Genomic DNA, 26,763 nt, shown 5'->3' on the forward strand with positions numbered 1-26,763 from the left:
AAGGGTATTTTGGGTATTTCTACGTTCGAGGTATAGATATTCTCTATGGGAATCAAATTAGGGTTACACAAGAAACTCTTTTTGGTTTTTCTTGTGCTAGATAGATTTTTAGGACTAATCCTTTTTGGAGAAAATGATGATTTTGACAGCGACTCATCCATGGAGTAAGCAGAACGCTGAACCATGTAAATCTGTTGTGTTTTATGTGTGTTTGCTTTTCTTTGTTGCATCAGGTTGTTTTCTCACAGGTATGCTACTTCCCCCAATATGTGGTACACTACAGGTAGGATTATGCCCGTCATTCCAATACATACATTGTGTATGCAATATTGTTTTATATATGAACTCATATTGCAATTTATGTATGAAGTGATGAACGTTATTATTATAGACCCGGCATGCTTATTGCTATATTATTACTAAATAAACAAAAATATAAATCTCTTCATCATAAATATAAATTTGCATCAACTAAATCAATGGTAAAAATAAAGAACCGTAAGTTAGAATTGCCAAAATAGTGATATGGATCGCAAATGGCTCATAATTTCATAATCCTGAATGCTTGATATGGAATGGAAAACATGGGGGTTTCATGTTTTAGGTAACCTTGCTCTAAAGAGGCCAAAGTTGAAATTATCATTTTGTGATCACTTCTCATTCTATCAAGATACAAATCCATATTCGCTTCCTAACTTATGTGGAAGTAGTGGGTTCCTGTCAACAAGTCTTCTAGTTATCAACTCATGTAAGCTGTGACCATTCCTATTCTCCAGTTTCTAGGTAACATGGCTTCCTCTATTTTGATTATCTTTCCTTTTTGAATATATTGTGGTCATCCCCTAGAGGCTTGTACATCTAGAGGAACTATATTTATCCTCGATCGTGACGATCTCCATAGTATCTCCTTTTTTAGCTTGTAGAAGATGGGCCCATGTCCAGTGATTTAGACCATGGTCTTGTTGAGACTACAAACTCCACCTTTTTATTATGTTGTGTCTTGTGTTTCTTATCTGAGTTTATTCGCACATCACATACTTGTGAGAAATTTGGCTTTAATTCCTATTTGTATAAAGCTTAAGTCATCTAGCATCGTGATGCTGGACATGAAAATTAAATATGATATGCAAGATTTCGGGCTTTAGATCATAATAATTTAGAAACAATCACAATAATTCTACATCCCACATAAGATCAAACATTCAACAAGGGGAATCTACTAGGGTCTAAGCCTACACATGTTAGGGCTAGATCAATTAAAAATTATAAACCAAATAATGCTCAAAGGTGAGTAGATTCATCCACACATGCAAAGGATTATTCCCCAATTCAAGGGATTCACATGTTTCAATTCAGGAAAAACCTAGGGTTGCTAAAGTGGAATAGAATTTGGGATTTAGGGTTATCAAGGGTTGGGGTTAGGGAAATAAGGCGAGAAAGGAGTGAAATAGAGGAGAGAGATGAACCCGAGATGTTCCACATGTGTGGACAATGGCTAGGTCCAAACGCATGTGTGTGAGATCCTGCCCACACATGTTTGGGGCCCACGAACCCCAAAAGGGCAAGCTTGGGTCTGGTCGGCCAGGGGTAGGCCACCCACACACCAAATTTCAGGTTGACTTGACGTCCGGTCTATGCACGGTGCTCCGCCGAAGTTTCAGCCCTCCCACAGGGCCTGATTCTACAAATCTGTTATAGAGGAAGGATTGACTGCAAAAGGGGATGGATTTGGTTAGTGGATGGCTGTGAGAGTTGATGAATATAGAAGATAAGAGGTAGGGGCGTTTTGGGATGGGTGTGGCTTCGCACCACGGTAGTTAGCCCTTCGAAGAAGGGAGGGTTTCGCACCCAATTGGATTCCTCAACTCAGAGAATTAGAGAAGCAAGAAAACGCAGAATTTTATTCATAATATTCAGTAAGAAAAAACCTACAAGGGATTGCCTATTTATAAAAAAACTCTATACTCCAAAAGCTGCGCTATGTGTGCACACTATTACTTAGAGATGAAGTAACAAAAATAACAATTAATGAAAGCAATTTAAATCGTTCATGATGTTCCTAATAACGATAATAAGCAAAACTCAAAGTCTTAGATCATGTAGGGTGGTGGGCCACGATCATAAGATCCAATGGTGGGATCCACATGATGATCGAGTCCACTCCAAGGAACCATAGCACAACCCTCTAACGAGGAGGCCCTCTATGGATTCGTCATCGATCCAGATCAATGGTTGGGACCTCCTCCTTGCGTACGTACGTAGGGGGGCGTGCGTTTGCGCGAGATGTCCCCATCAACTTTCCCCAGCTGTGAAGATTTCGCCATTGGCGAAATAAAACTCCTAAATCGCTCCAAGATGTTATGATCAACTCGTTGAAGCTCCTCCTCAGTGAGCCACATACTATCTGAAGTTGGGTGTGATTTCCACTTAACCAGGTACTTTTGAAACCCGCCGTCCGACGTTGACACTATCTGATGGTCCAGAATATCCTCTATCTCCTCTCTTGGTGTGGGAATGGTAGGTATGGGAGGTAGAGGCTGGGAAGAAGGATCTGAATGAGGCCATAAATCATGGATAAGGTTTGGGGAATCAGGATATTTAGGTGAGAGGCTGGACAATGTATTAGAGGTACCCTGAAATGCAACTAGATCCTCCACATTGAATGTGGAACTAATTCCCATGCAAGGTGGAAGATCTACCACATACGCGTTGAGACTGTTTCGTTTTATAATTTTGAATGGTCCAGAACTAAATTACTAGCGCTACGCACGTGTAATTTATGAACGGCTCCATGAGGGTACCGCTCTGGCCTGATACGGACCATCACAGAGTCCCCTACATTAAATTCCTTCAAACGTTTATGTTGGTCTGCAGAAAGTTTGTAATGTTCATTACTAGTAGTGATCTTTCGCCTGATTTCTTGATGCAGTGAATAAATGTAATGCGCAAAGGACTATACAAACTTTGATGGCCTATGGGACAGTGAAATAGGGACCAGATCAATAGGCTTCCTAGGTTTATAACCAGTAACGACTTCAAAAGGACTTAATCCTGTGGACCTATTGACAGAACTATTAAATGCAAACTTGGCCATAGGTAGTGCGGTGTCCTACGTCTTAGTGTGCTCTCCCACTAAACATCTGAGAAAACTCTCTAGGCTCCTATTGACCACCGCGGTCTGATCATCGGTCTGAGGGTGGTAGGCAGAAGAAAATTAGAGCCTAATATTCATCATATGCTATAGTGTCTTCCAAAAATAACTCATGAATTGCACGTCACGGTCAGACACTATGGTTTTTGGTAACCCGTGAAGTTTGACGACCTCACTAAGGAACAACTTGGCAACATGAGATGCGTCAGAGCTCTTACAATAAGGAATGAAGTGGGCCATTTTAGAAAAACGGTCCACGACAACAAATATGGAATCGTGTTTCCGAATAATCTTAAAGAGCCCAAGCACGAAGTCCATACTGATGTCCTGCCAAGGGATGAATGAAATTGGCAAAGGTGTGTATAGTCTCGTATTTTGTTTTTTCTGCTTTGCCAGTTGACAAGTGCGACATTGTCCTATAATTTTGGCCACATCTCGCTTAAGGCTTGACCAATAGAACTTATCCTCCACTAGGGCAATGGTCTTGTCTCGACGAAAATGACCCGTGACCCCTCCTGAATGTAACTCCCAGATAAGAAAATCGCAAAGGGAGGTGCGCGGTATGCATAAGCGATCGCTCCTAAACAAATATCCGTCTAAAATCAACTACTCACTGCTAGCTCCTGACGGACTCTCTAACAACGACGCATACACAACTCCAAAATTTGGACACTTAGAATAATCCTCTGACACGCTCGAAGCCCGTGACTTCGACACTCATGGAATTGAGTAACGCGACTTGACGACTCAACGTGTCAGCAGACTTATTCTCTACACCGGCCTTGTGCTTAAGCACAAAAAGTGTACTCTTGAGGGAATTGAACCCACTCGACGTGCCTAGGGTTTAATTTTTTCTGAGAGCTCAGATATCTCAAAGCCTTGTGATATGAGAACAAGATGAATTCTTGCGAAAATAGATAATGACGCCAGTGGCGCAGTGATTGTACTACCGCATAGAATTCTTTGTCATAGGTAGAGTATTTTTGTTTCGCCTCATTCAGTTTCTCACAAAAAAAGGCGATAAGGTGCCCTTCTTGACTAAGTACTCTTATGCCCATTCCTGACGCGTTGCATGTGACTTCAAAAGCCTTCGAAAAATTCGGATGTCACGTGATTGGAGCTTCGGTCATCCTGACCTTTATCTCCTTGAAGGCTTTCGAGGTTGCCTTCATCCATTAAAACTTTTTTTTTTTAAATGCAATCCGTGATAATGGAACTGAAACCTCGAAAGAACCGTCTATAGAAGGTGGCCAAGCCGTGAAAGTTGCGTACCTCGTGAATATGACGGGGTTTAGGCCAATTGACAATGGCTTTGACCTTCTCGAGATTGGTCGACACACCCTCAGCTGACACAACAAAACCTAAGAAGATAACACTACTAGACATAAACGCACACTTCTTTAAGTTGGCGTATAATTTCTCGACTCTAAGGATCCCACAAACTTGCCTCAAATGGTTGAGGTGTTTTTCCTTGGTCATGCTATAAATCAAGATATCGTCAAAGTAGACGACTAGAAACTTCCCCATGAAGGGCCTCAACACTTGGGTCATCACACGCATGAAAGTACTTGAGGCATTAGTCAACCTAAAAGGCATGACAAGCCACTCGTATAGCCCATCCTTCGTCTTGAAGGTTGTCTTCCACTCATCACCAGGGTGTACACGAATTTGGTGATAACCACTTTTGAGGTTAATTTTTGAGAAGATAGTAGCGTTGGCCATCATATCCAACATGTCATCAAGACACGGTATGGGAAACCGATACTTTACTGTGATTTTGTTGATGGCCCTACTATCAACACACGTCCTCCATGTGCCATCCTTCTTAGGCATAAGAAGGGCGGGCACGGCACACGGGCTCATGCTCTCTCGAATGAAATCCTTTTCTAGGAGCTCATCCATCTGTCTTTTCAACTCTGTATGCTCCTTTGGGTTTATTCTGTAATGATGGAAGTTTGGTAGAGTCACCCGAGGGACTAAATCAATGGCATGTTGTATATCTCTCATAGGGGGAAGCTCATTCGGTAGATTCACAGGAAAGACATCATGGAACTCATCCACTAGCGAAATGGCTTCAGTGAGTAACTCTACACTAGCCTCTGGTGCACTTTCCCTAACCACAAGGGCGTACACGATCGAGTCTGACTCAGTCTCTCGCTCAAAGTCTTTGGCATTTAGAATATGGAGAAGCTTAGACTTGGACTTCGATTCCTTCAATTCCTTCGAGCCGCTCACACCACTCTTTGTGGTGGACTCCTTTCCAGTCATATTCTTGGGTGGAAGTGGATTTAGCTTGACTTTCTTGCCCTCAAACCAGGAGGTACACACATTTGAATGACCAAATATGGTGACATCTCTGTTATAGAGCCAGGGCATACCCAAAATAATATGGCCAACATCCATGGGAACAACATCACACCAAAGTGTGTCTTTATATGATCCAAACTAAATAAGAACAAGACAACGGTGTGAGACTGGAATAGAAGTTTTATCAACCCAAGACGCTCTATAGGGTTGAGGATGGGCCTAGAGCTTCAAGCTCAAATGGCTCACAGTGCCAGTTGATGCCACATTGGCACAACTACCACTATCCGCGATCATCTTGCAACTCTTATTACCACACTTTGCATAGGTATAGAAGATCGTGTTGTGGCACCAATCGTTGGTGTTCTTTGCTTGGGCAAAGGCGCAACACACAACTGCCAGGGTCAAAGGATATCCCCATAGGTGGCCAAGCAGTCACCGAACGCCAATGACGATGACAACAACCACCGAATGCCAATAATGACGATGATGACAACCAAAAGTTGACGACGACGACAATCACCGAACGCCAATGATGACGACGACGACAACCGAAAGATGATGATGACCGCAATGACTACGATAACCATCGAAAGCCATTGACGACGACGACAACCACTGAACGCCAATGACAACGATTACGATGACCAAAAGCTGACGATGACGACAACCACCGAACGCCGATGACGACGACCGCAATGACTACGATAACCGGAAAGGACAAGCTTACTGTTGCGGAGAAAGGAAAGAACAAAGCTGATGATCATCCCGGGTTAGCTTGTGGAGTAGATGATGGGGAATGGGTGCAGGTTCAGTACAGGAGGAGTAAGAGGGACCCTTTGCCTATTGGACGTAGAAAATACACATCATATCCCACCTTATATGTCAAAGGATATCCCCACGGGTGGTACCCTATTAACCTAGAGAAGATCTTTGGACGAGCGGGGGCCGTGACCGTGATGGATGTGGTGATGCCTAGAGATAAATCGAGTGGGGCTTATCGTGGCTTCGCTCTTGTTCGTATGGGTAGTGAGGCTGAGTTGGCGAGAGCAGTTAGTATGATTCATGGATTAAGCTTTGGAGGGAAGATGTTGGTGCAAAGAGCGCATTATGGCCCAGAAACGCTCTGCTAAGCCCGGTCCTACAAAACAAGGCCTTTCCAAAACCTCCATTCCTTCTGCTATCCTTCCCTATAAACCAAGGTCGGCACATCTTCCTGTTTGCGATAATCCTAGAATGTCTGAACAACAATCGTTTAAAGATGCTCTTCTTCTTGGTGTTCCCTCCCCTTCCCTCAATTCCTCGCCTAATCCTTCCATGGAGGGGATGGACAGGGCCCAGCGTTCCCCCACTAAATGTGAAGATAAAGATGTATTTCGAAAGCATCCGTCATCGTCGACTAGGAAATTTTTGCCAAAAATAGAGTCGATCTGGCCAAGTCCGTGGTTCTTATTACAAAAGAGGGTGCTGCCATTGTGACAGTCAGAGACTGGGTTTTTGACAGTACCGGGATTAAGTTCAGAATGTCTGAGTTTAAACTTTTGGGGTTCAACACCCTCTGGGTTAGGACGGGTGCGGGTCTAAATCCCGAGGTGGTATCGATGGACGGCCTTTTGCATACCTCAAGTCCGGTGGTCAAGATTCTACCATGGGAAGAGTTCTCCATCTTTGGTAAAGAAAATATATGGGTCCTTATTTGGGACATCCCGCTGGAATGTTGGTATGACGAATTCTTAATATCAACTGCTTCAGTAGAGAAGGATTTGATGAGGATAATGTGAAGAAGAGATGAGAATATTGAGAGAGAAGAAGGAGGAGGAGAGTTTGGGAGAGATATGATGTGTTAGGTTTGCTTGCCTTAATACATAATATTTTATTATGATAAAGCATATAGTATACTGCGGGAGAATAGGGAAGTGTGCACATGCACTTAACACTAAAAGGGCCGCCCACTAACCACACACAATAAATACAATACACTAGCCCACTAACCACACACAATAAATACAATACAACACAATAAATACAATACACTAGCATTCTCTATACTCTCCCTCAAGTTGGAGCATAGATGTTGATCATGCCCAACTTGTCACGAACACGATGAAGAGCATCTCGACTCAAGGAGTTTGGAAGAACATCAGCAAGTTGATCCCCAGATCGAACAAAAGGAGTGACGATTTCCTTAGAAGCGACTTTCTCCCGAATAAAGTGACAGTCTACCTCAATATGCTTGGTTCGCTCATGGAAAACTGGGTTACGAGTAATATGGATGGCCGCTTAATTGTCACAGTGAAGAGGAATAGGATCTGAAGGAGGATAGCCAAGTTCTTCAAGAAGATTGCGAAGCCACACAAGTTCACATGTTGAATGAGCCACGAAGACTACGGCCGCCGCGACTGTGATCTCCCTCGCGGCCTCTACCACGACTACCAAAACCAGAAATGCGCCTTGAGCTCAAGGATGGTACTCGAAGACCAAGGGAGGACTGATCGCCAGCAAGATGTGCCAAACGCTCGGGTGGCATAAATGAATGAGAAGGAAGAGTAGAGACCATAGCACGCTGACACATGGCATAGACTGTCGTCAATGGGGGAAGAGGATCTTGCATAACAACCTGATCGCGAACGTGAAGATAATCAGAACTCAACCCAGCGAGGAACTGCATGATACGAGTATCATCCCGTTGCTTATGAGCATGTTCATGATCCTCTTTACATTTAGAAGGAAGAGGCTGATACATATCCAACTCATCCCACATACCCCGAAGCGTCGAATAGTAGTCTTTTAAGGATCTGGAGTTTTGTTGAAACCGACCAATTTCTTGAATAAGCTGGAATACCCGTGAAAAATTCTGAGATTCCGAAAACATATCATGAAGCGTATCCCAAATGCCTTTAGCTGAGGATAAAAACATCACTGAGTGGCTAATCGAGGAATCCATGCTATTTAACAACCATGCAATAACTTGATAATTCTCCTTTGTCCAAGACTTGTAGGTGACATCTGTAGAGCTTGGGGGATCATCCAAAATATACGACAACTTGTCACGGGCTCCTAAAAATACTTTTATAGATTGTGCCCATTGAAGATAGTTGTCACCATTCAACTTAATGGAGGTAATCTGCAAGGGGTTGGATTCAAGAGACCCTATGCCAAGAGATGAGGGTCCTTTGTCAGCCATAGTAGAGTCCAAGAGAAATAAACCTATGCCAAGAGACCCCCTATGCCAAGAAAGATTGATTCAAACAACTCTATCTCACTCAATCCTTCAAGATAACAAGAGATAAACCTCAAACAAATATCAATCATCCAAAAAACCATGAAACGTAGTCAAATAAGGCCTGTCCGAGTGAAAAACGGCCCAGCCGCATGCCCGTTTGAGGTTAAAAACCTCTCAAACATTGATCTTAAGTAAAAAAATCCACCATGGATAGCTTGGGAGGAAGATTTTGGTCCATCTTGAGCAAAGAAACCAAAGAAAAGCTTACCGATTTGAGGTAGATCGAAGGAAGACGGGATCTGGAACCAATTTTCGAATTTCTCTATTTCACCCAAAATACCATGAAATGAGGTCCAATAAATTCTGAAAAAATCATGACAAATCTTCTAAAATCAAGATCTATCAAACCCCTAAACTTTTAGCTCAAACAGAGTCCATGCGTCTGTATAACGCTGATGTCAGCCGTACGGCTGCTGACGTCAGCAAGGTGACGTGTCGCCTCTCAACCTGTTGGATGCAGAATGCCTAGATCTTTGCTTTGATACCAAGTAGAGAAGGATTTGATGAGGATAATGTGAAGAAGAGATGAGAATATTGAGAGAGAAGAAGAAGGAGGAGAGTTTGGGAGAGATGATCTGTTAGGCTTGCTTGCCCTAACATATAATATTTTATTATGATAAAGCATATAGTACACTACAGGAGAATAGGGAAGTGTGCACATGCACTTACACTAAAAGGGCCGCCCACTAACCACACACAATAAACTCGTTCAAGGTGGATGGTTTCGCTGGTCATAGATTGATGTGCAAGCTCAGACTCCTCAAAGACAATAAAAGATTGGAAGGAGAAAGAACTCAGGAAAAGAGAGAAGGAAACAGAGACCCTATTGGCAGAATTCCAGCAGATCGATGTATCCAATGATGTTGAGGAGATTCCGTTAGAAATTCTGGCCAGACGGATTCAGATTATCCAATCTTTATCGTCCAAAGCTTTGGAAATGAAATCTGATGGAAGGTTAAATCGAGAGTGAAGTGGCTAGCTTAGGGTGATAGGAATACCAAATATTTTCACAATATTGCCAATATGAGAGCTCGAGTCAAAGCCATCCGAAACATCACAGTCGAAGGAAGATAGATCGAAGACAGACGAGATTGCTGATTGTGCGATCGACCATTTTAGGACCATTCTCTCCTCTGAAGGGTGGGCCAGACCTCGCCTTGACGGGATTGCCTTCTTAGCCATTCAAAGATCAGAGGCTGATCTGCTGGAGGCTCCTTTTTCAGAAGAAGAAACTAAAGCTGCTATATACGCTTTGTCGGGAGATAAATCCCCAGGTTCTGATGGATTCATAATGTTATTCTTCCAAGTGTTCTTGGACTTAAATCAAATATTATGGACTTTCTCCTCGAGTTTCATGAGAGGGGGAAGCTGTGGAAAAGCCTAGGGGCCTCCTTTATTACTTTGATCCCCAAAGTTGCCGGTGCCTCTTCGCTGTCCGATTTCAGGCCTATTAGTCTCATTGGAGCCCCTTATAAAATCCTGGCTAAAGTCTCGTCTTCTAGGCTTTCGATAGTCATGGGGAGGCTTATATCTAAATATCAGAACGCATTCATAAAAGGGAGACAGATCATTGACAGTGCACTGATCGCCAATGAATGCCTTCACTCTTGTCACAGATCTGGAAGGAACTCCATTTTTTGTAAATTGGATATCGAGAAGGCATATGACCACGTCGACTGGGAATTTTTGCAATACATGCTGCTTCGTATGGGTTTTGGAGACAGATGGAGAAGATGGATCAGATCGTGTGTGGAGTGGCTCATTTTTCTATCCTTTTAAATGGTGCTCCCAAAGGCTTCTTTCCTAGTTCGAGAGGATTACGCCAAGGTGATCCCTTATCACCTCTCCTTTTCCTCCTGATTGGCAAGGCTTTGTCGCAAATGATCCTTAGAGGGCAGAGTGCAGGTATGTTCAGAGGTATATTGATATCAGGTGTGGCCATTCCTATCTCCCACATTCAATTCGCCAACGATACTCTCATCATGATTGAAGCCGACACTGAATCTATCGATAACCACCACACGACTTTTAGATGCTTTGAGGCAGTGTCGAGTTTGAAAATCAACATGGCCAAATCTAAAGTTTATGGGGTGAATGTCTCCGATTAGGATCTCTCTGTTTATGCTGATATTCTTGGATGTTCTACGGCTTCTTTTCCTACGTCTTTCATTGGTCTCCCCCTTGCTATTGGGCCTCCTCTGTTAGGGATGTGGGAAAAAATTGTGGACAAAATTCAAAAGAAACTTGCTACTTGGCAATGCCGATATCTTTCGATCGGAGGCAAGATCACCCTCATTAAAGTTGCGCTGTCTAACCTTCTAGTTTACTTCATGTCCCTCTACAGATGCCCGGCCGTAGTCTTGAAACGCATTGATCATCTCAGACGTAACTTCCTCTCGTGTGGTAAGGAGAATCATAAGAAATTTCATCTTATAGATTGGAAGGAAGTGTGTAGTCATTTTCGGAATGGGGGTGCTAATATAAAAAATCTCAAGATAATGAATTCGGCTCTATTGGGCAAGTGGTCCTGGAGGCTGGGTAAGGAATCAGAGGCGCTGTGGAGCATCATCGTCAAAGGAAAATATGGGTCGTCTGCTGGTGGCTGGTGGACTAAAGACAATTCTTCATATAGGGCCTCTTATGTTTGGAAAGGCATCCTCTATCACAAAACGTCTGTCATTAGCAATATAGGCTTCGAACCGGGAAATGGAACAAGAATTAGATTCTGGGAAGATCAGTGGATGGGACCACACGTGTGATGGAAGCTCGCCTCCCCAAAGTGACATCCAGGCCTTGGTCAGCCAGGGGAGACCTCCAATCCTTCCAAGTTTGACGATGATCCGACGTAAGGTCGAGGCGTAGTGCTCCGCCGAAGTTTCAGCCCTCTTACAGGTCTAGATTTTGAAAACTTGCTGTAGGGGGGTGAATAGCTGCAAAAGCTCAAAAATTCAAAGCGATAATGATGATAGAAGATAAGAGATATGGATGGAAGAGGGTAGGGGCGGATGGGGATAGATGTGGCTTCACACCACGGTAGTTAGCCCTTCGAAGAAGGGAGGGCTTCACACCTACTTTTGAATTCTTCCACAACTCACGAAGAGAGCAGAAAAATAAAACAGGAATTTTTATTAAACTTGAATGAATGAAAAGAACTATAAGGGGTGCCTATTTATAGGGAAAACCCTATACCCCAAAAACTCGCACCATGTTCGCAACCTATTACTTGGCGGTGAAGTAAACTAAAATAAAAACCAAACAAAGAAATCCAAAGCGTTCACGATGTTCTAAATAATAACAATAAGCAAAACCTAAAATATGACATCAATCCGATGAGTGACCGTGATCATGAGATCCCATGATGGGCTTTTCTTGACTATCGGGCCCACCCTTTTGAACCAAAACTTCATCTCCTGTGTACATACGTACGTACGTAGGGGGTGGTGTGCGTGCGCGTGTGTGCATGATGTCCCCATCAACGATGGGGAGACGTCTGGAGTTCTAGAGATCCGGAAGGCTTGACCTCTGTGGAGGAGACGAGGATAGAAGGACCACATCTCCCTTTCTTTTGCGAACTACCAAATGAACGGGAGGCGGGAACGTCTGCAGCTATCCATCAGCTTCCCTTCAGAAGTTGCCCGAACGAGACACATGGCTGTCTCTCCGCCGAACCCGCGGCTCAACCGTCTGATGCTATTTTTCGCTTAGCCGTCGCGGAACCGAGAGTTATGGAGAGTTCTACACGTGGCATCTATTCTGCACCCGACTCTCGAAAGGAGAGACTCCCTTCTCATCAGATGACTCCGGAGTGGCCACGTTCGCACCTGTCTCCCTCTCGCATTAATGAGGAAGGCGTGCCCACTATATCATGCCACGTGCCTTCTGATATTGATGCAGATTCCATCCGAGCTGTCTACGTGCTTGCTTGCGAGTCTCACCCAAGGCTAACATCGCTTATCGAATTCGGGTCCGGTTTCGGCCCGAATCCACCTCTCGCTAGGAAAATGGGGTCCGCTTAACATTACCGAGTCAGTTCCCACTAACCCCTCCCCAACTCATTTCCCCTCCCGATACCCTAATACCCTACATATTCCTGCCCGCCCTAGTCTCCCCAACCCTCCTCTTCGGTTTCACCCCCTCAGAACTGGGGGGACGTCTCATCTACGGGGGTTGATTCCGAAAGCCTGTTATCCCAGAGTCTGCCCTCTAGCCCTGCCTCCCCACCTGACTCCCCTATCCAGGCTAGAGATTGGACTGATATGGGTCCTCTCACTTTATTCTAGGAGAACTCTTCCAGTGAAGTGTTAGTTGCTGAACCTTTACAGGTGTGCCCCAATTTCCATCAACAATAGCAGGATAACAACTCTTCCTTTCCCCATCCCCAACAGGAACACTTCTCTACGATTAATTCCGAAGGGAAGAGTAGAGAGGAAATTTTCGATGAAATTCAAAACAAGAAATGGATTAGAGATGCGGTTGGACACGTGGGTAGATCCCTTGGATTATCATTTGGGAATAGAACTGAAGCCTATACTGGCCTTTTCCACTTCATCGAAAATCGAGGTAGACCCCTTCCTCCTCCCAGAACTCCATCCAAAGCAGTAGTGCGGTCCTCCAGCAACAGAGAGCTGTTAAGTCTCCAACCAAGTCCAGAACCAACGTCTACATCAATGGCTTGACGAGGTCGAAAGGGAGTCCGAGGCAGCACTGTTCCCCAATGAACATTTACTCTTGGAACGTAAGAGGGATTGGCTCCAAACAAAAGCGGGGGCTGATTAAGGAATCCATCAGAAGAAAGAATCCGGCCATAGTTTGTCTTCAGGAAACTATAGTTCCCTAATTCTCCAATAGTTTGTTGGCGTCGTTTTGGAGATAGATATTCGTCGTGTTACCTTGGATGTTGTGGGCTCTTCGGGAGGAATTATCATCGCCTGGAAATCCTTCAAATGGGTCTTGCAGTCCTCTTTCACTGGGGTCTTCTCCGTATCAGTCATTCTTCAAGATAAGTCTACTTTTTGTTGTAATATTGTTGTTGTATATGGCCCTAATGACGATTCTCTCAGGTCCTCCTTTTGGAATGAATTGACTACGTCTAGACAGTTATTTCCAGGTCCTTGTTGTATCATGGGAGACTTCAATGTCATTCGTTTCCCCGAGGAACATTCTCGCCCAAGGAGAACGTCCTCTACTATGAAAGCTTTCTCTGACTGGATCCAAGCGCAGGAGCTGGTAGATCTCCCTTTGTCTGGTGCTTCCTTCACTTGGTCTAACTGTTGCAGATCGCCCATTCAATTGAGACTGGATAGATTTCTTTTATCGTCCGAGTGGCTAGATGTGTTCCCTTCGGTATGCCAGATTGCCTTTCCTAGAACAACATCAGATCATTGTCCGATAATGCTCTCTGTGGAGGAAGTAAACTGGGGTCCTAAGCCGTTTAAATTTAATCCTGCTTGGCTCAAAATTGAAGGTTTTTAGGAACTAGTAGTGGAATGGTGGGGGTCGTTCCAGGTGGATGGTTACGCTGGTCATGGACTGATGTGCAAGCTCAGACTCCTCAAAGACAAAATAAAAGATTGGAAGGAGAATGAACTCATGAAAAGAGAGAAGAAAACAGAGACCCTATTGGCAGAATTGCAGCAGATCGATGTGTCCAATGATGGTGAGGAGATTCCGTTAGAAATTCTGGCCAAACGGATTCAAATTATCCAGTCTTTATCATCCAGAGCTTTGGAAGATGAAATCTCATGGAAGGTTAAATCGAGAGTGAAGTGACTAGCAGAGGGTGATAGGAATACCAAATATTTTCACAATATTGCCAATATGAGAGCTCGAGTCAAAGCCATCCGAAACATCACAGTCGAAGGAAGACAGATCGAAGACAAAGACGAGATTGCTGATTGTGCGATCGACCATTTTAGGACCATTCTCTCCTCTGAAGGGTGGGCCAGACCTCGCCTTGATGGGATTGCCTTCTCAGCCATTCAAAGATCGGAGTCTGATCTGCTGGAGGCTCCTTTTTCAGAAGAAGAAACTAAAGCTGCTATATACACTTTGTCGGGAGATAAATCCCCAGGTCCTAATGGATTCATAATGTTATTCTTCCAAATGTTCTGGGACATGGTTAAATCAGATATTATGGACTTTCTCCTCGAGTTTCATGAGAGGGGGAAGCTGTAGAAAAGCCTAGGGGCCTCCTTTCTTACTTTGATCCCCAAAGTTGCTGGTCCCTCGTCGTTGTCCGATTTCAAGCCTATTAGTCTCATTGGAGCCCCTTATAAAATCCTGGCTAAAGTCTTGTCTTCTAGGCTTTCGACAGTCATGGGGAGGCTTATATCTAAATATCAGAACGCATTCATAAAAGGGAGACAGATTATTGACGGTGCGCTGATCGCCAATGAATGCCTTCACTCTTGTCACAGATCTGGAAGGAACTCCATTTTCTGTAAACTGGATATCGAGAAGGCATATGACCATGTCGACTGGGAATTTCTGCAATACATGCTGCTTCGTATGGGTTTTGGAGACAAATGGAGAAGATGGATCTAATCGTGTGTGGAGTCGGCTCATTTTTCTATCCTTTTAAATGGTGCTCCCAAAGGCTTCTTTCCTAGTTCGAGAGGATTACGCCAAGGTGATCCCTTATCACCTCTCCTTTTCCTCCTCATTGGCGAGGCTTTTTCGCAAATGATCCTTAGAGGGCAGAGTGCAGGTATGTTCAGAGGTATATCGATATCAGGTGTGGCCATTCCTATCTCCCACATTCAATTCGCCGATGATACTCTCATCATGATTGAAGCGGACACTGAATCTATCGATAACCTCCACACGACTTTTAGATGCTTTGAGGCAGTGTTGGGGTTTGAAAATCAACATAGCCAAATCTAAAGTTTATGGGGTGAATGTCTCCGATTAGGATGTCTCTGTTTATGCTGATATTCTTGGATGTTCTGCGGCGTCTTTTCCTACATCTTTCGTTGGTCTCCCCTTTGCTGTTGGGCCTCCTCCGTTAGCGATGTGGGAAAAAATTGTGGACAAAATTCAAAAGAAACTTGCTACTTGGCAATGCTGATATCTTTCGATCGGAGGCAGGATCACCCTCATTAAAGCTGCGCTGTCTAACCTTCTAGTTTACTTCATGTCCCTATACAGATGCCTGGCCGCAGTCTTAAAATGCATTGATCATCTCAGACGTAACTTCCTCTGGTGTGGTAAGGAAAATCATAAGAAATTTCATCTTATGGATTGGACGGAAGTGTGTAGTCATTTTCGGAATGGGGGTGCTAATATAAAAAATCTCAAGATGATGAATTCGGCTCTATTGGGCAAGTGGTCCTGGAGGCTGGGTAAGGAATCGGAGGCGCTGTGGAGCATCATCGTTAAAGGAAAATATGGGTCGTCTGCTTGTGGCTGGTGGACCAAAGACAATTCTTCATATAGGGCCTCTTATGTTTGGAAAGGCATCCTTCGTCACAAAGCGTTTGTCATTAGCAATATAGGCTTCAAACCGGGAAATGGAACAAGAATTAGATTCTGGGAAGATCAGTGGATGGGAGATTACACTCTGAGAGATATATTTCCTGGTATTTATGGAATTGCAGCTGATAAAGAGAGTATGATAGCAAGATACTTCTCCCAAACAGCAACCGGTGGGGTTTGGGAAATTAATTGTGTTAGGAACCTGCATGATCAGGAGGTGGAGGAATATGTGGATTTGCTTCATTACCTATCTACTGTGTCTCTGGATCGGTCTTCCCCAAATAATATGATCTGGAAACGAGATAAGTCCTTCACATTTTCGGTTAAATCGTTCTACTTTGTTCTTACCCCCAATCCTACCTCTTTGATGCAAGTCTTCCCTTTTATATGGAAATATGCTGCTCCCCCTAAATACATCTGCTTTGGATGGTTGGCAGCTATGAACCGGATCCTTACGATTGATAATCTCAGGAAGAGAGGGATGCGGCTTGTAAACATTTGTCTCCGTTGTATGCGAAGTGAGGAGACTGTCGACCATCTGTTAGTCCACTGCCCCTTTATCACTCAAATTTGGTGGTATTTTTTGTCTACATTCAATATCGTCAGCTCCCTCCCAAACTCTGCATCGGCTTTGCTAGCAACTTGGCATGGTCTTCAATTGGCTAAAGTTAAAACCCATATTTGGAGAATGACGATTGCCATTTGGTAGGCGGTTTGGAAGGAAAGGAATGAAAGATGTTTTAACAACTCTCAGTCTACGGCTAAATCAGTGGGTTCCTTAGCTAAAAAGTTGATTTTTGAATGGGTGACGAATGTAATGGGTTTAAAAGATTATAATCTTGCTTTCTTAGGTTTGTAGGTTGTTCGGTTCTGCTATCTCAGCAGTCTTGCGTTGTATGCTTCTTTTCTCCTTAATAAAAACTGCCAGAGTTGCAGACTCTTGCGCTCCTTCTTCCTCATCACTAGGGGTCTCTGATGGCTCATACTCTTCCTCCTCACCGTCACTTTTTGGGGGCACTACTTCTACTTACCCATCAATAAGGAGCACCTTAGTGTCCTTTTTCGTGCCACACTGGTGGGCAAAGTGAACAAACCCCTGACATCTAAGACACCTGGTTGCATCACTTTTGCGCGAATTAGACCCGACAATTCATTTACCCTTATCATCCTTGGGCCTAGACTGAGAACTACTAGAATGCTTGTTTTGGTATCCAGTACTAGGCTTAGCCCCAAAAAGGTTGGCCTTAGCGTTAGAATTGTGAAACTCAAACCGCCTTCCCACAAATGCTTTGAAGTACTGCTCAACCTCCAACACTACTTGATACAACTGTTCAAGAGTGTCTATGTCCTTGGCGAGCAACTCTCTCCTAATGTTAGAACGGAGACCCGTCTTAAATCGAGCAAGAGTAAGTACGAGATCCTCATCAACTTCACACCGGGTCAAGTACTCTTCGAACTTCTCAATGTATTCCGCCACACTTATGGAACCTTGTCGAAGAGACTGCCATTTCTCAACCAACCTCAAGTGATAAGAGAGAGAGGTACTTCTCCTTAAGGGTTTCTTTCATTTCTTCCTAATGAACTATTGGGGACTCCCTCGACCTTTCTTTCTTTCGCTCAACAGTAGCCCAAAACCTCTTTGCTTGGCCCACAAGCTTCATTTTGGCGAATCGGACTCGACGAGCATCTGATATGTCATACTACTCAAAATAGTGGTCCATATCCGCCAACCAATCTAGAAAAGCCTTAAGGTCCAAGTGGCCATCAAACGTAGGGGCCTCTACTCAACTCCCTTGAGGAGTTGCACATTTGGGTCATATAATGATCATGATGCCCCTCGCAGTGTGGGTGCACAAGTACACGCTCATGACCAATTCCTTGGCCACCTCCATTTATTGTTCTATCTTCTTGACCACCTACTTGTGATTGGGCATCAACCTCAATGGTTGTCTTTAGTTGGGTAACACGTACATTAAGCTAATCCAAGCATTGGTCAATACGTTGTTCTAAGCGTCTACTCAAAGACTCAAACTGCCAAGTTAGGTCGTTCACAGATTCTTGCAATTGCTCCATGTTTAGTATAGGGTGTAAACCAAAACCACGACCAGTACGTGTGGGCATACAACCACTCACTCAAAGATCTTCTAATGTAACTATATGCGCCTAAATGAGACTAAATGATCCTATAAGACTCTATATGAGGGAAACTACACAACACTTCTAAAATTCCAGCAACATAACTGCACAAATAGCTTGTTAACAAAAAATTCAGCCATGAAAATTGGGGATTTTCTGACAACAGAAAATTCAACCATCCATGTTGTGAATGATGGGTCTTAAACAGCCCTATAAGATGAGATTTAATGCAAATTAAACGTGAGTAGACTAAACCCTAAATATGCAATGCAATCCCCTATGAAAAACCTAGGCTTTGATACCAAATTTGATGTAGGACATGAAAATTAAATATGATATGCAAGATTTCAGTCTTTTAGATCATACTAATTTAGAAACAATCACAATAATTCCACATCCCACATAAGATCAAACATTCAGCAAGGGGAATCTACAGGGTCCAAGCCTACATATGTTAGGGCTGGATCAATTAAAAATTATAGACCAAACAGTGCTCAAAAGTGAGTAGATTCATCCACACATGCAAAAGATTACTCCCCAATCCAAGGGATTCACATGTTTCAATCCGGGAAAAATCTAGGGTTGCAAAAGTGGAATAGAATTTGGGATTTAGGGTTATCTAGGGTTAGGGTTAAGGAAATAAAGCGAGAGATGAGTGAAATAGAGAAGAGAGACGAACCCGAGATGTTCCACATGTGTGGACAACGGCTAGGTCTAGACGCATGTGCGTGGGGCCCACAAATCCAAAAAGGGCAAGTTTGGGTCTAGTCGGCCAGGGGTGGGCTACCCACACACCAAATTTCAGGCTGATCCGACGTCTGGTCTGTGCACGATGCTTCGCCGAAGTTTCAGCCCTCCTGCAGGGCCTTATTCTGCAAATCTGCTGTAGAGGAAGGATTGGCTGCAAAAGGGGGTGAGTTTGGAGAGTGGATGGCTGTGGGAGTTGATGAATATAGAAGATAAGAGGTGGGGGCAATTTGGGATGGGTGTGGCTTCGCACCACGGTAGTTAGCCCTTCGAAGAAGGGAGGGTTTCGAACCCAATTGGATTCCTCAACTCAGAGAATTAGAGAAGCAAGAAAATGCAAAATTTTATTCATAATATTCAATGAGAAAAAACCTACAAGGGGTTGCCTATTTTTAAGAAAACTCTATACTCCAAAAGTCGCGCCATGTGCGCACACTATTACTTAGAGATGAAGTAACAAAAATAACAACTAACCAAAACAATCTAAATCGTTCACGATGTTCCTAATAACGGTAATAAGCAAAACTCAAAATCTTAGATCATTTAGGATAGTGAGCCATGATCATAAGATCCAATGGTGGGATCCACATAATGATCGGGTCCACTCCAAGGAACCATAGCACAACCCTCTAAGTAGGAGGCCCTCCATGGATGTCGTCATCAATCCAGATCGATGGTGGGGCCCTCCTCCTCCTTGCATACGTGCGTGGGGGGGGCGTGCTTGTGCGCGAGATGTCTCCATCACATAGTGTGGAGTGTTTAGGAGTATAACATCTTATGCACCTAGAAGATTTAATCTAATAAGAGCGCCCCAACCCTTCTCTTAATATAAATCTCGTCTTTTTATTTATTTAATTTGTTTAACGTGGTATCAAAGCAAGTTAAATCTATTGAGTGTATATATTTGATTGGTCTTCTTATTCTGTCCTCATTCAACTATCCATCTGTGGGGCTACTGGAAATACCTCCATGATCAACCGCTTCTCGGGAGTCCTTGATTTTTCCTTTCCGTCATTTTCATCATGATTAGCTCTCAAGTTGCTATCACCAGCAAGAAGCCCTTCATCATGATTACTGGAGAGACCCATCTTTATGATGGATCGTTGTACAAGTTGGAGCCTATGTACACCGATATTTTGACACCCTTTTCCCATTTTTCATCATGCCTTACTTCTTCAATGTCTCATTCGTTGACAATGTGGTTGGCATGGTCGAGCTTCTTGAGGTTCTTATGGGAATTCTGAGGGTTAGTCTAGATGTGATCCAAGCATTAGGTGTTGAAGTTAGAGCAGTGGATTACCACCTTATGAGCAGCCTAGCACCCCCATAAACACTCAAACTATCTCAACTGCATTGGAGCTTTCATTTTTCATTGGTTGTTTCTTCTTTTACCAAGCATTTGTTATCTTTTGTAGGTGTAGTTTATGCACATATTGCGTATTGTTGCAACCATTTCTTCACATGCCATTGTAGGTGTAGTCTCCTCAACTATCATGAGTGTAGTTCACTCAATGTTTTAAGTATCGACGATATCAGCTGATATATCCCACGATATATCTTGTATCCCACTTGTGCAATACTAAATGCACAAGTATTGAGATTTATCTCACATGTTCAATCCGGTGAGCATTTTTGATTTTTGATCCCCTTTTTTCTGAAATTTTTTTTTATAAATCATGTTAAATCAGTGTCAAATTGTTACAAATCCATGATTTTTCATGTTTTGCATGAAAAATCATGGATTGAGAGCTTCAATTTTGAGATTTGGAGGAGATGGGCCGAGTTGCGGAAACTTGAAAAAAAATCAAAAATTCCCAATTTCTTGCAAATTGGTTGCAATCTTTGTGTCCAAACATAAAATCAAACATGTATGTAACTTGATTTAGTGATTCTTCTTTTGCTTTTGAATGTATCGTTTGTGTTTCCACACGTCTTCTTACATGTATAAATTATATGAATAGACTTTGAATATAATTGTATCAATTCAGTTAGACAACACATGGATTAGGACCCCATACAAATAAAACCTATTATGTGCACTTGTTTTTTGTAATGTTTTGATTTATAAGTGTGTATTGATGTCTTTTTCAACAATCACTGATGTTTCATTAAAAAATTTGACCAATTTCCCAGTGCCTCCCCATGTTTCCAACAACAGTGATACATTATGTGATACAACCGATATATCCCATGCGATAACCTATATGTATTTGTATCCCAAGGGTGAGATACGTAACGTGATACCAATATTTCAAACACTTCACCCATTGTGCAGTATCAAACTTGTGTCTTTGAATTTTACATGTGAATGATGATTTTGTGGCTTGACAGTTGTTGAATTCGGTTGTGGCCTACTATTTCAAGAGAATATTTAATGGATGCTGAAAACTCAATCTAAAGATAAGTTGCAATTGAAGATCTGGAAGCCCACTATGTTAAGTTTGAGGGGAGAGCTGAGAATACAAACTAAACCTTTTCATTGTGTTGTGTCTTATATTTATTGTTTTGTGAATTTAGTCCCATATCAGATGCTTTCAGGATAGAAGGTTGTAATTCCTATCCATATGAAGGGTGCCAAGTCATCTAGTCTAGTGTGAACACGTTCATATCCCAATTGGTTGTGTATCACTCTCCTGACATGGTGTAGCCTGGGATGCCCATAAATCTAGCCAATTATGGAGTGTGTAAGCAACATAGCACCTTGTGCACCTAGGAACTGTAATCTAACAAGAGTTCCCAACTGTTTTCTTAATATACATGTCATGTATTTCTCTTTATTTAGTTTATTTAATGGGTCCAATGGGCCCCCACAGTGCATGGACCATTCCACAGTTGATAGGATAGTCTTCACCCTTCCATTTATTTATTTATTTATTTATTTCCAAAACAGGGGAATCGGGAGTCTTGACCCTTCCATGCATGACATGCATGAAACAACAATCTGAATTAGACAATTAAGAAGCAACAACCTGGATGAAACTCATAAATGGCTAAAAATTGGACAGCTGGGATCTTCATATCTTAGAGAATTTTATGGGAATGAAGGTCCATCAAATGTGGGTCCCATCATATCAGCAATCAAGATCAGTGAAGCTTGGGCTCCACTTGTAAAAACTGAAAATACAAGGATATTTTAAGCGTAAATTCTCTATCTCTTATGTATCTGTTGGTTTCCCTTCTCTGATGTTAGATATTCCCTTCATCCTACATAATTTCAGGTCTTCTAGGTGCGACCTCCATGCTTGTGTTGTCACTGCACCATAATTTGCATGTCGTGTTTGCCTTGCTGGCTATGACTGGGGGAAGTGCGGGAGTAGCAATATCAGATGTGACTATTGATGCATGTGCGGCAGAACACAGTATAAATCAGCCTACTATTGCCGCTGACATCCAAACCTTGTGTGGATTCAGTTCCTCCATTGGGGCGCTTTTGGGATTTTCGATCAGCGGTTGGCTTGTTCACCTAATGGGCTCTCAGGTTAGCTTAAATTTGCCAGTTTGAGTTATCAAGAAATGAGAAAATGGTGGCAAGAAAATCACATGTACTTAACCTCTTAAACATTTTTCAATCACTAAATAACCTCTTAAGCATTTTTCAATCACTAAATAACCTCTTAAGCATTTTTCCATCACTAAAATCTAGAGTTAAAGATTTAAAGAATATAAAGACAGCCGATGGTTTTCTTATTGGAACACTTGCCTGCGTGGAGCATGTGTGAGATCTAGACCATTATCAGATGTTGCCAACCATGAAAATTCCCTGGCCCAAAAGTTCAAGCCAGTCCACTCATCAGGTAGACTACACACATTAAAATTTAAAATATAAAAAAATAATTAAAAAAAAAAAAGATTAAAAAAAAAATACCAATGGTCCATGTTCAAAGTACATTGCCACCTACCTGATGAGTGGACCAGCCTGATTTGGGGCAATGAAATGTTCAGATTATGCCCCACCTGATGAATGGCCCTAAATTTGCACGTGCCCATCTGATAGATGTGCCGCGAACGAAAGCGCTCAATCATCTCTGCTCGGATCTCCTATGGATTCCTCGAAATCTTTTTCCCTTCTCGTTTCACAATTGTTATTGGCTAATGCAATGTAATTTATTTTTTGCTGATAGGGTGTGTTCGGCTTGATGAGTGTCCCAGCTGGATTGATATTTTTGGTTGGAATTTTGCTAAATGAGCCCCACGTCCCTAACTTTGACTACGGACAGGTAAGATATTTGGATAGCCTCTTGATCTCCTATGGTTTGATTCTTTCACTCCTTACATAAATTCTTGAATCTTATGTGGAGAACAGGTGTGTCAGAAGTTGCGCGATGCCAATCAGACTATGTGGACTACACTAAAATGCCCAGATGTGTGGAGGCCATGTTTTTATATGTATATATCACTTGCGCTAAGCTTGAATATCCATGAAGGGATGTTCTATTGGTACACAGACCCGAAAGCAGGTCCAGCTTTCTCTCAGGTATGACTCATTCTTTCAAATTGTGTGGGGAGGCTAATGAGAGCAAAGGCTACTCGGAAGAGTAGGATCCTGAATCCTACCCTTCCCGCTTGTGGTAGTGTGTGTCAAAGATCCAAGCCATCCATAATGTGGGACCTGAAGTGTTTGTTCCGTCGCCTGCAAACTCAGGGTAGTCCAGTTCATAGTTAGCAAAACAACATACAGCGAAAAAACAAGAAAGAAAGAAAAGAAAGTCTAGGAAATCTCCATGTTTAATTCAGCGTCTATCATTAAAAAGCTGATTAGAATTTCAGTTAAAGAAATGGAAACACCAAAAGTTTGAAGAATGAAATGTTCCACCTTAATATGGTTTTGACCAAAAAATGAGGAATGAAAAAAACGCTATAGGTACACGTGAAGTTTGTGCATCTATTATATAGAAATAAGATTAAAAACAGAAAATTTCAATTAAAATGTTTAGAACTTCTCTTTGCATGAGCAATAATGTATATAGGTAATCAATGGGTTAATTCACTCTTTGCCTCTCTCAAATCCTTCCTTTTCAAGTGACTATCACGTAAATTGTCCATCTGTACTGAAACTTTCCACCTTCCACTCAATTCTGTTAATGAATGATGACTACTAGTCTTTGTTTTTCTAGTTTCCCCCAAAAGTTCTTTTTTTCTTGACTAAAATGTGTTTTTAAAAAAATGTTTTGGGTCTGTTTGGGAAGTGGATCCTGCATAACTGAGATTAATTATAATAGCAATTTTGGCAGGCCCCATGCCCTCCACGTCAGATTCACCACGCTAAAGAGCACTTTCCTCCACATAAATGCAATTAGTCGCTTTTCTTTCTCTTTTTCGTTTTTTTTCTTTTTTTAAAAAACTTTGGTAATTGCATTTACACTTAGGAAAGTGCCATGGTGAATATGACATGGGTAGGATTAAGCGTAATCCAGATTTACTAGGGTCCTCTACCCAAACAGACCCTTAATTTGATTTGCCAAAGGGAAAAATTATATATTTTTGCTTGTCCTACGAAATATACAGAGCAGTGTTTCAAATAGCGCTCATAGCGTAGCCGTAGCGCTACATAGCATACTAAATAGTGTAAACCTCCTGTAGCATACACTGCAGGGGTCGTAGCATATGCTATATCTACGTAGCATGTAGCGTACATAGTGTATGCTACGATGTACGTTTTATTATTTTATTTATTTATGTTTTCTTTAATCTAATGTTGAGGAATGTGACACTTGTATTATATTTAATACTTTAACCTATGGGAATTTACTTTTTTCATTCTTGTGACTTATGGTTTCAATTAGACTATTAATTAAAGTGGTTTGCTTAAAAAGTTGTTGATGCGATTCTGTTTTGTATATTTGGATTGACTTCAGATAAATGATAATCAATTACTTGTTTGAACATGCTTATACTTGCAAGAATAAATCATCTTTTAGGCATTTTTATATTTTTCCTTTCATTTTACTATTTATCATATTTTTTCTATTTTTAAATTAAAAAATAGAAGTATCGTGTAGCTTACGCTACACGCTACAGAGGGCTGAGCGCTACGCAACACACTACCGCTATTTAAAACACTGATACAAAGTTTTAAATGTTGATGCAGTTATGCAAGTTGTTTTCTTCAAACATCCAGACTTTAAGGCTGAGCGCTACGCAACACACTACCGCTATTTAAAACACTGATACAAAGTTTTAAATGTTGATGCAGTTATGCAAGTTGTTTTCTTCAAACATCCAGACTTTAAATTCAGTTTTGTGAATATGGTCTGGTTGTCAGGTGCGCCACACGTGTACATAAAAAGGACTGTTAAAAAGAATTGAGAATGTCCCCATTTGATGTAAACGTGCTGACTTGCTGGTCAAACCGGCCTGCCTTTCTAGGTGGGACCGCTAACCTAACAAAAACATCTGCCACATTGGATTGCATGGGTAGAGTAACCTTAGCAGTCCTTCAGGCTAATGTAGCTCTGGCTGATATTTGTAGGCTCATTACTACTTCTGTTTGATGCAGGAGAAAGTTGGTTTCATATTCTCCATTGGATCTGTGGGTTCCCTTCTTGGGGTGGTGCTCTACCAAAATCTCTTGAAGGACTACCCGTTCCGCGACTTGCTTTTCTGGACCCAGCTGCTTTATGGGGTCTCAGGAATGCTGGATTTGGTTCTGGTCTTGAGGCTCAACTTGAAGTTGGGCATGCCCGATTACTTCTTTGTCGTGATCGACGAGAGCGTCTCTCAGATGATCAGCCGTATCAAGTGGATGCCTCTTCTTGTACTTAGTGCCAAGCTCTGCCCATCTGGCATTGAAGGCACTTTCTTCGCATTGCTGATGTCCATTGATAACACGGGCCTTCTCACATCGTCATGGGGCGGAGGCCTTCTTCTCCACATCTTGAATGTTACACGTACCGAATTCCATAATCTATGGATGGCTATCTTGATACGCAACATAATTAGATTGCTTCCGCTCGCTCTGCTATTTTTGGTGCCTAAAAGTGAACCGCAATTGCCCATCCTTCAAATGGAAATGTTGGAGATAAGAGAAGGTGAAGAAATTCACGAAGCTGATAATATCGAACTGGTCGCACTCGTCGACCACAACGTTGATAGAAGTTAGTGGGAAGCATTGCTGAATTCAAACTCATGGAAGGATTCTCAATGGTCTTTATCCAAGTCAGTTTTGCTGTGGCCCATCTACACATCAGTAACATAACAGTAGAGATAGGATCGAGAAAAGCCATAGGCGATCTCAGTGTAAGATTTGTTCCTCTCGTGTTAGGAACCCATGTCACAATTCGTTTACTCGAGAATTCATTAATTTTTACTGAAGATGAAACAGACAATTTCATGAAAGAAAAATGATTATGTAATTTTATTCTTGTATTCTTCCCAACTTAGGCTACTTATGGATGTAAAACGAATTTCAAATGCAATAGTTGAGATGCTACACGAAACTTGTATTGTCACGAAAGCTTTTCGGTTGTAAAAAAGCTTGTTCTCTTAATATTATTGTGATTGTTTTTATTTCAAAATCCAACTCTCGTAATCACACATCTGGTCGGGACTGATCAAACAATGACTAATCGAACTTTGGATCTTTAGCCGCCACTTAAATTATTGGATCGAAATCAACAGAACATCGAAAACCAACCTTCAAATACTGATGTATGATCACAGATGAACAAAT

General features: G+C 42.2%; 1 protein-coding gene across 1 annotated transcript in view; it reads left to right on the forward strand.

Moving 5' to 3' along the window:
• LOC131256915 (probable folate-biopterin transporter 2) overlaps nt 1-26,547 on the forward strand; it is a 43,038-nt gene extending 16,491 nt beyond the window's left edge. Inside the window, exons 2-5 of the mRNA XM_058258017.1 lie at nt 22,313-22,572; nt 23,216-23,311; nt 23,398-23,568; nt 25,591-26,547. Coding sequence (XP_058114000.1) covers nt 22,313-22,572; nt 23,216-23,311; nt 23,398-23,568; nt 25,591-26,193 — 1,130 coding nt within the window. The 3' untranslated portion in view covers nt 26,194-26,547. The remainder of the gene's footprint in view (nt 1-22,312; nt 22,573-23,215; nt 23,312-23,397; nt 23,569-25,590) is intronic.
• Nucleotides 26,548-26,763: the final 216 nt, after the last annotated feature.

Source organism: Magnolia sinica, chromosome 9 (assembly GCF_029962835.1).
Source record: "Magnolia sinica isolate HGM2019 chromosome 9, MsV1, whole genome shotgun sequence".
NCBI classification, from domain to species: domain Eukaryota; kingdom Viridiplantae; phylum Streptophyta; class Magnoliopsida; order Magnoliales; family Magnoliaceae; genus Magnolia; species Magnolia sinica.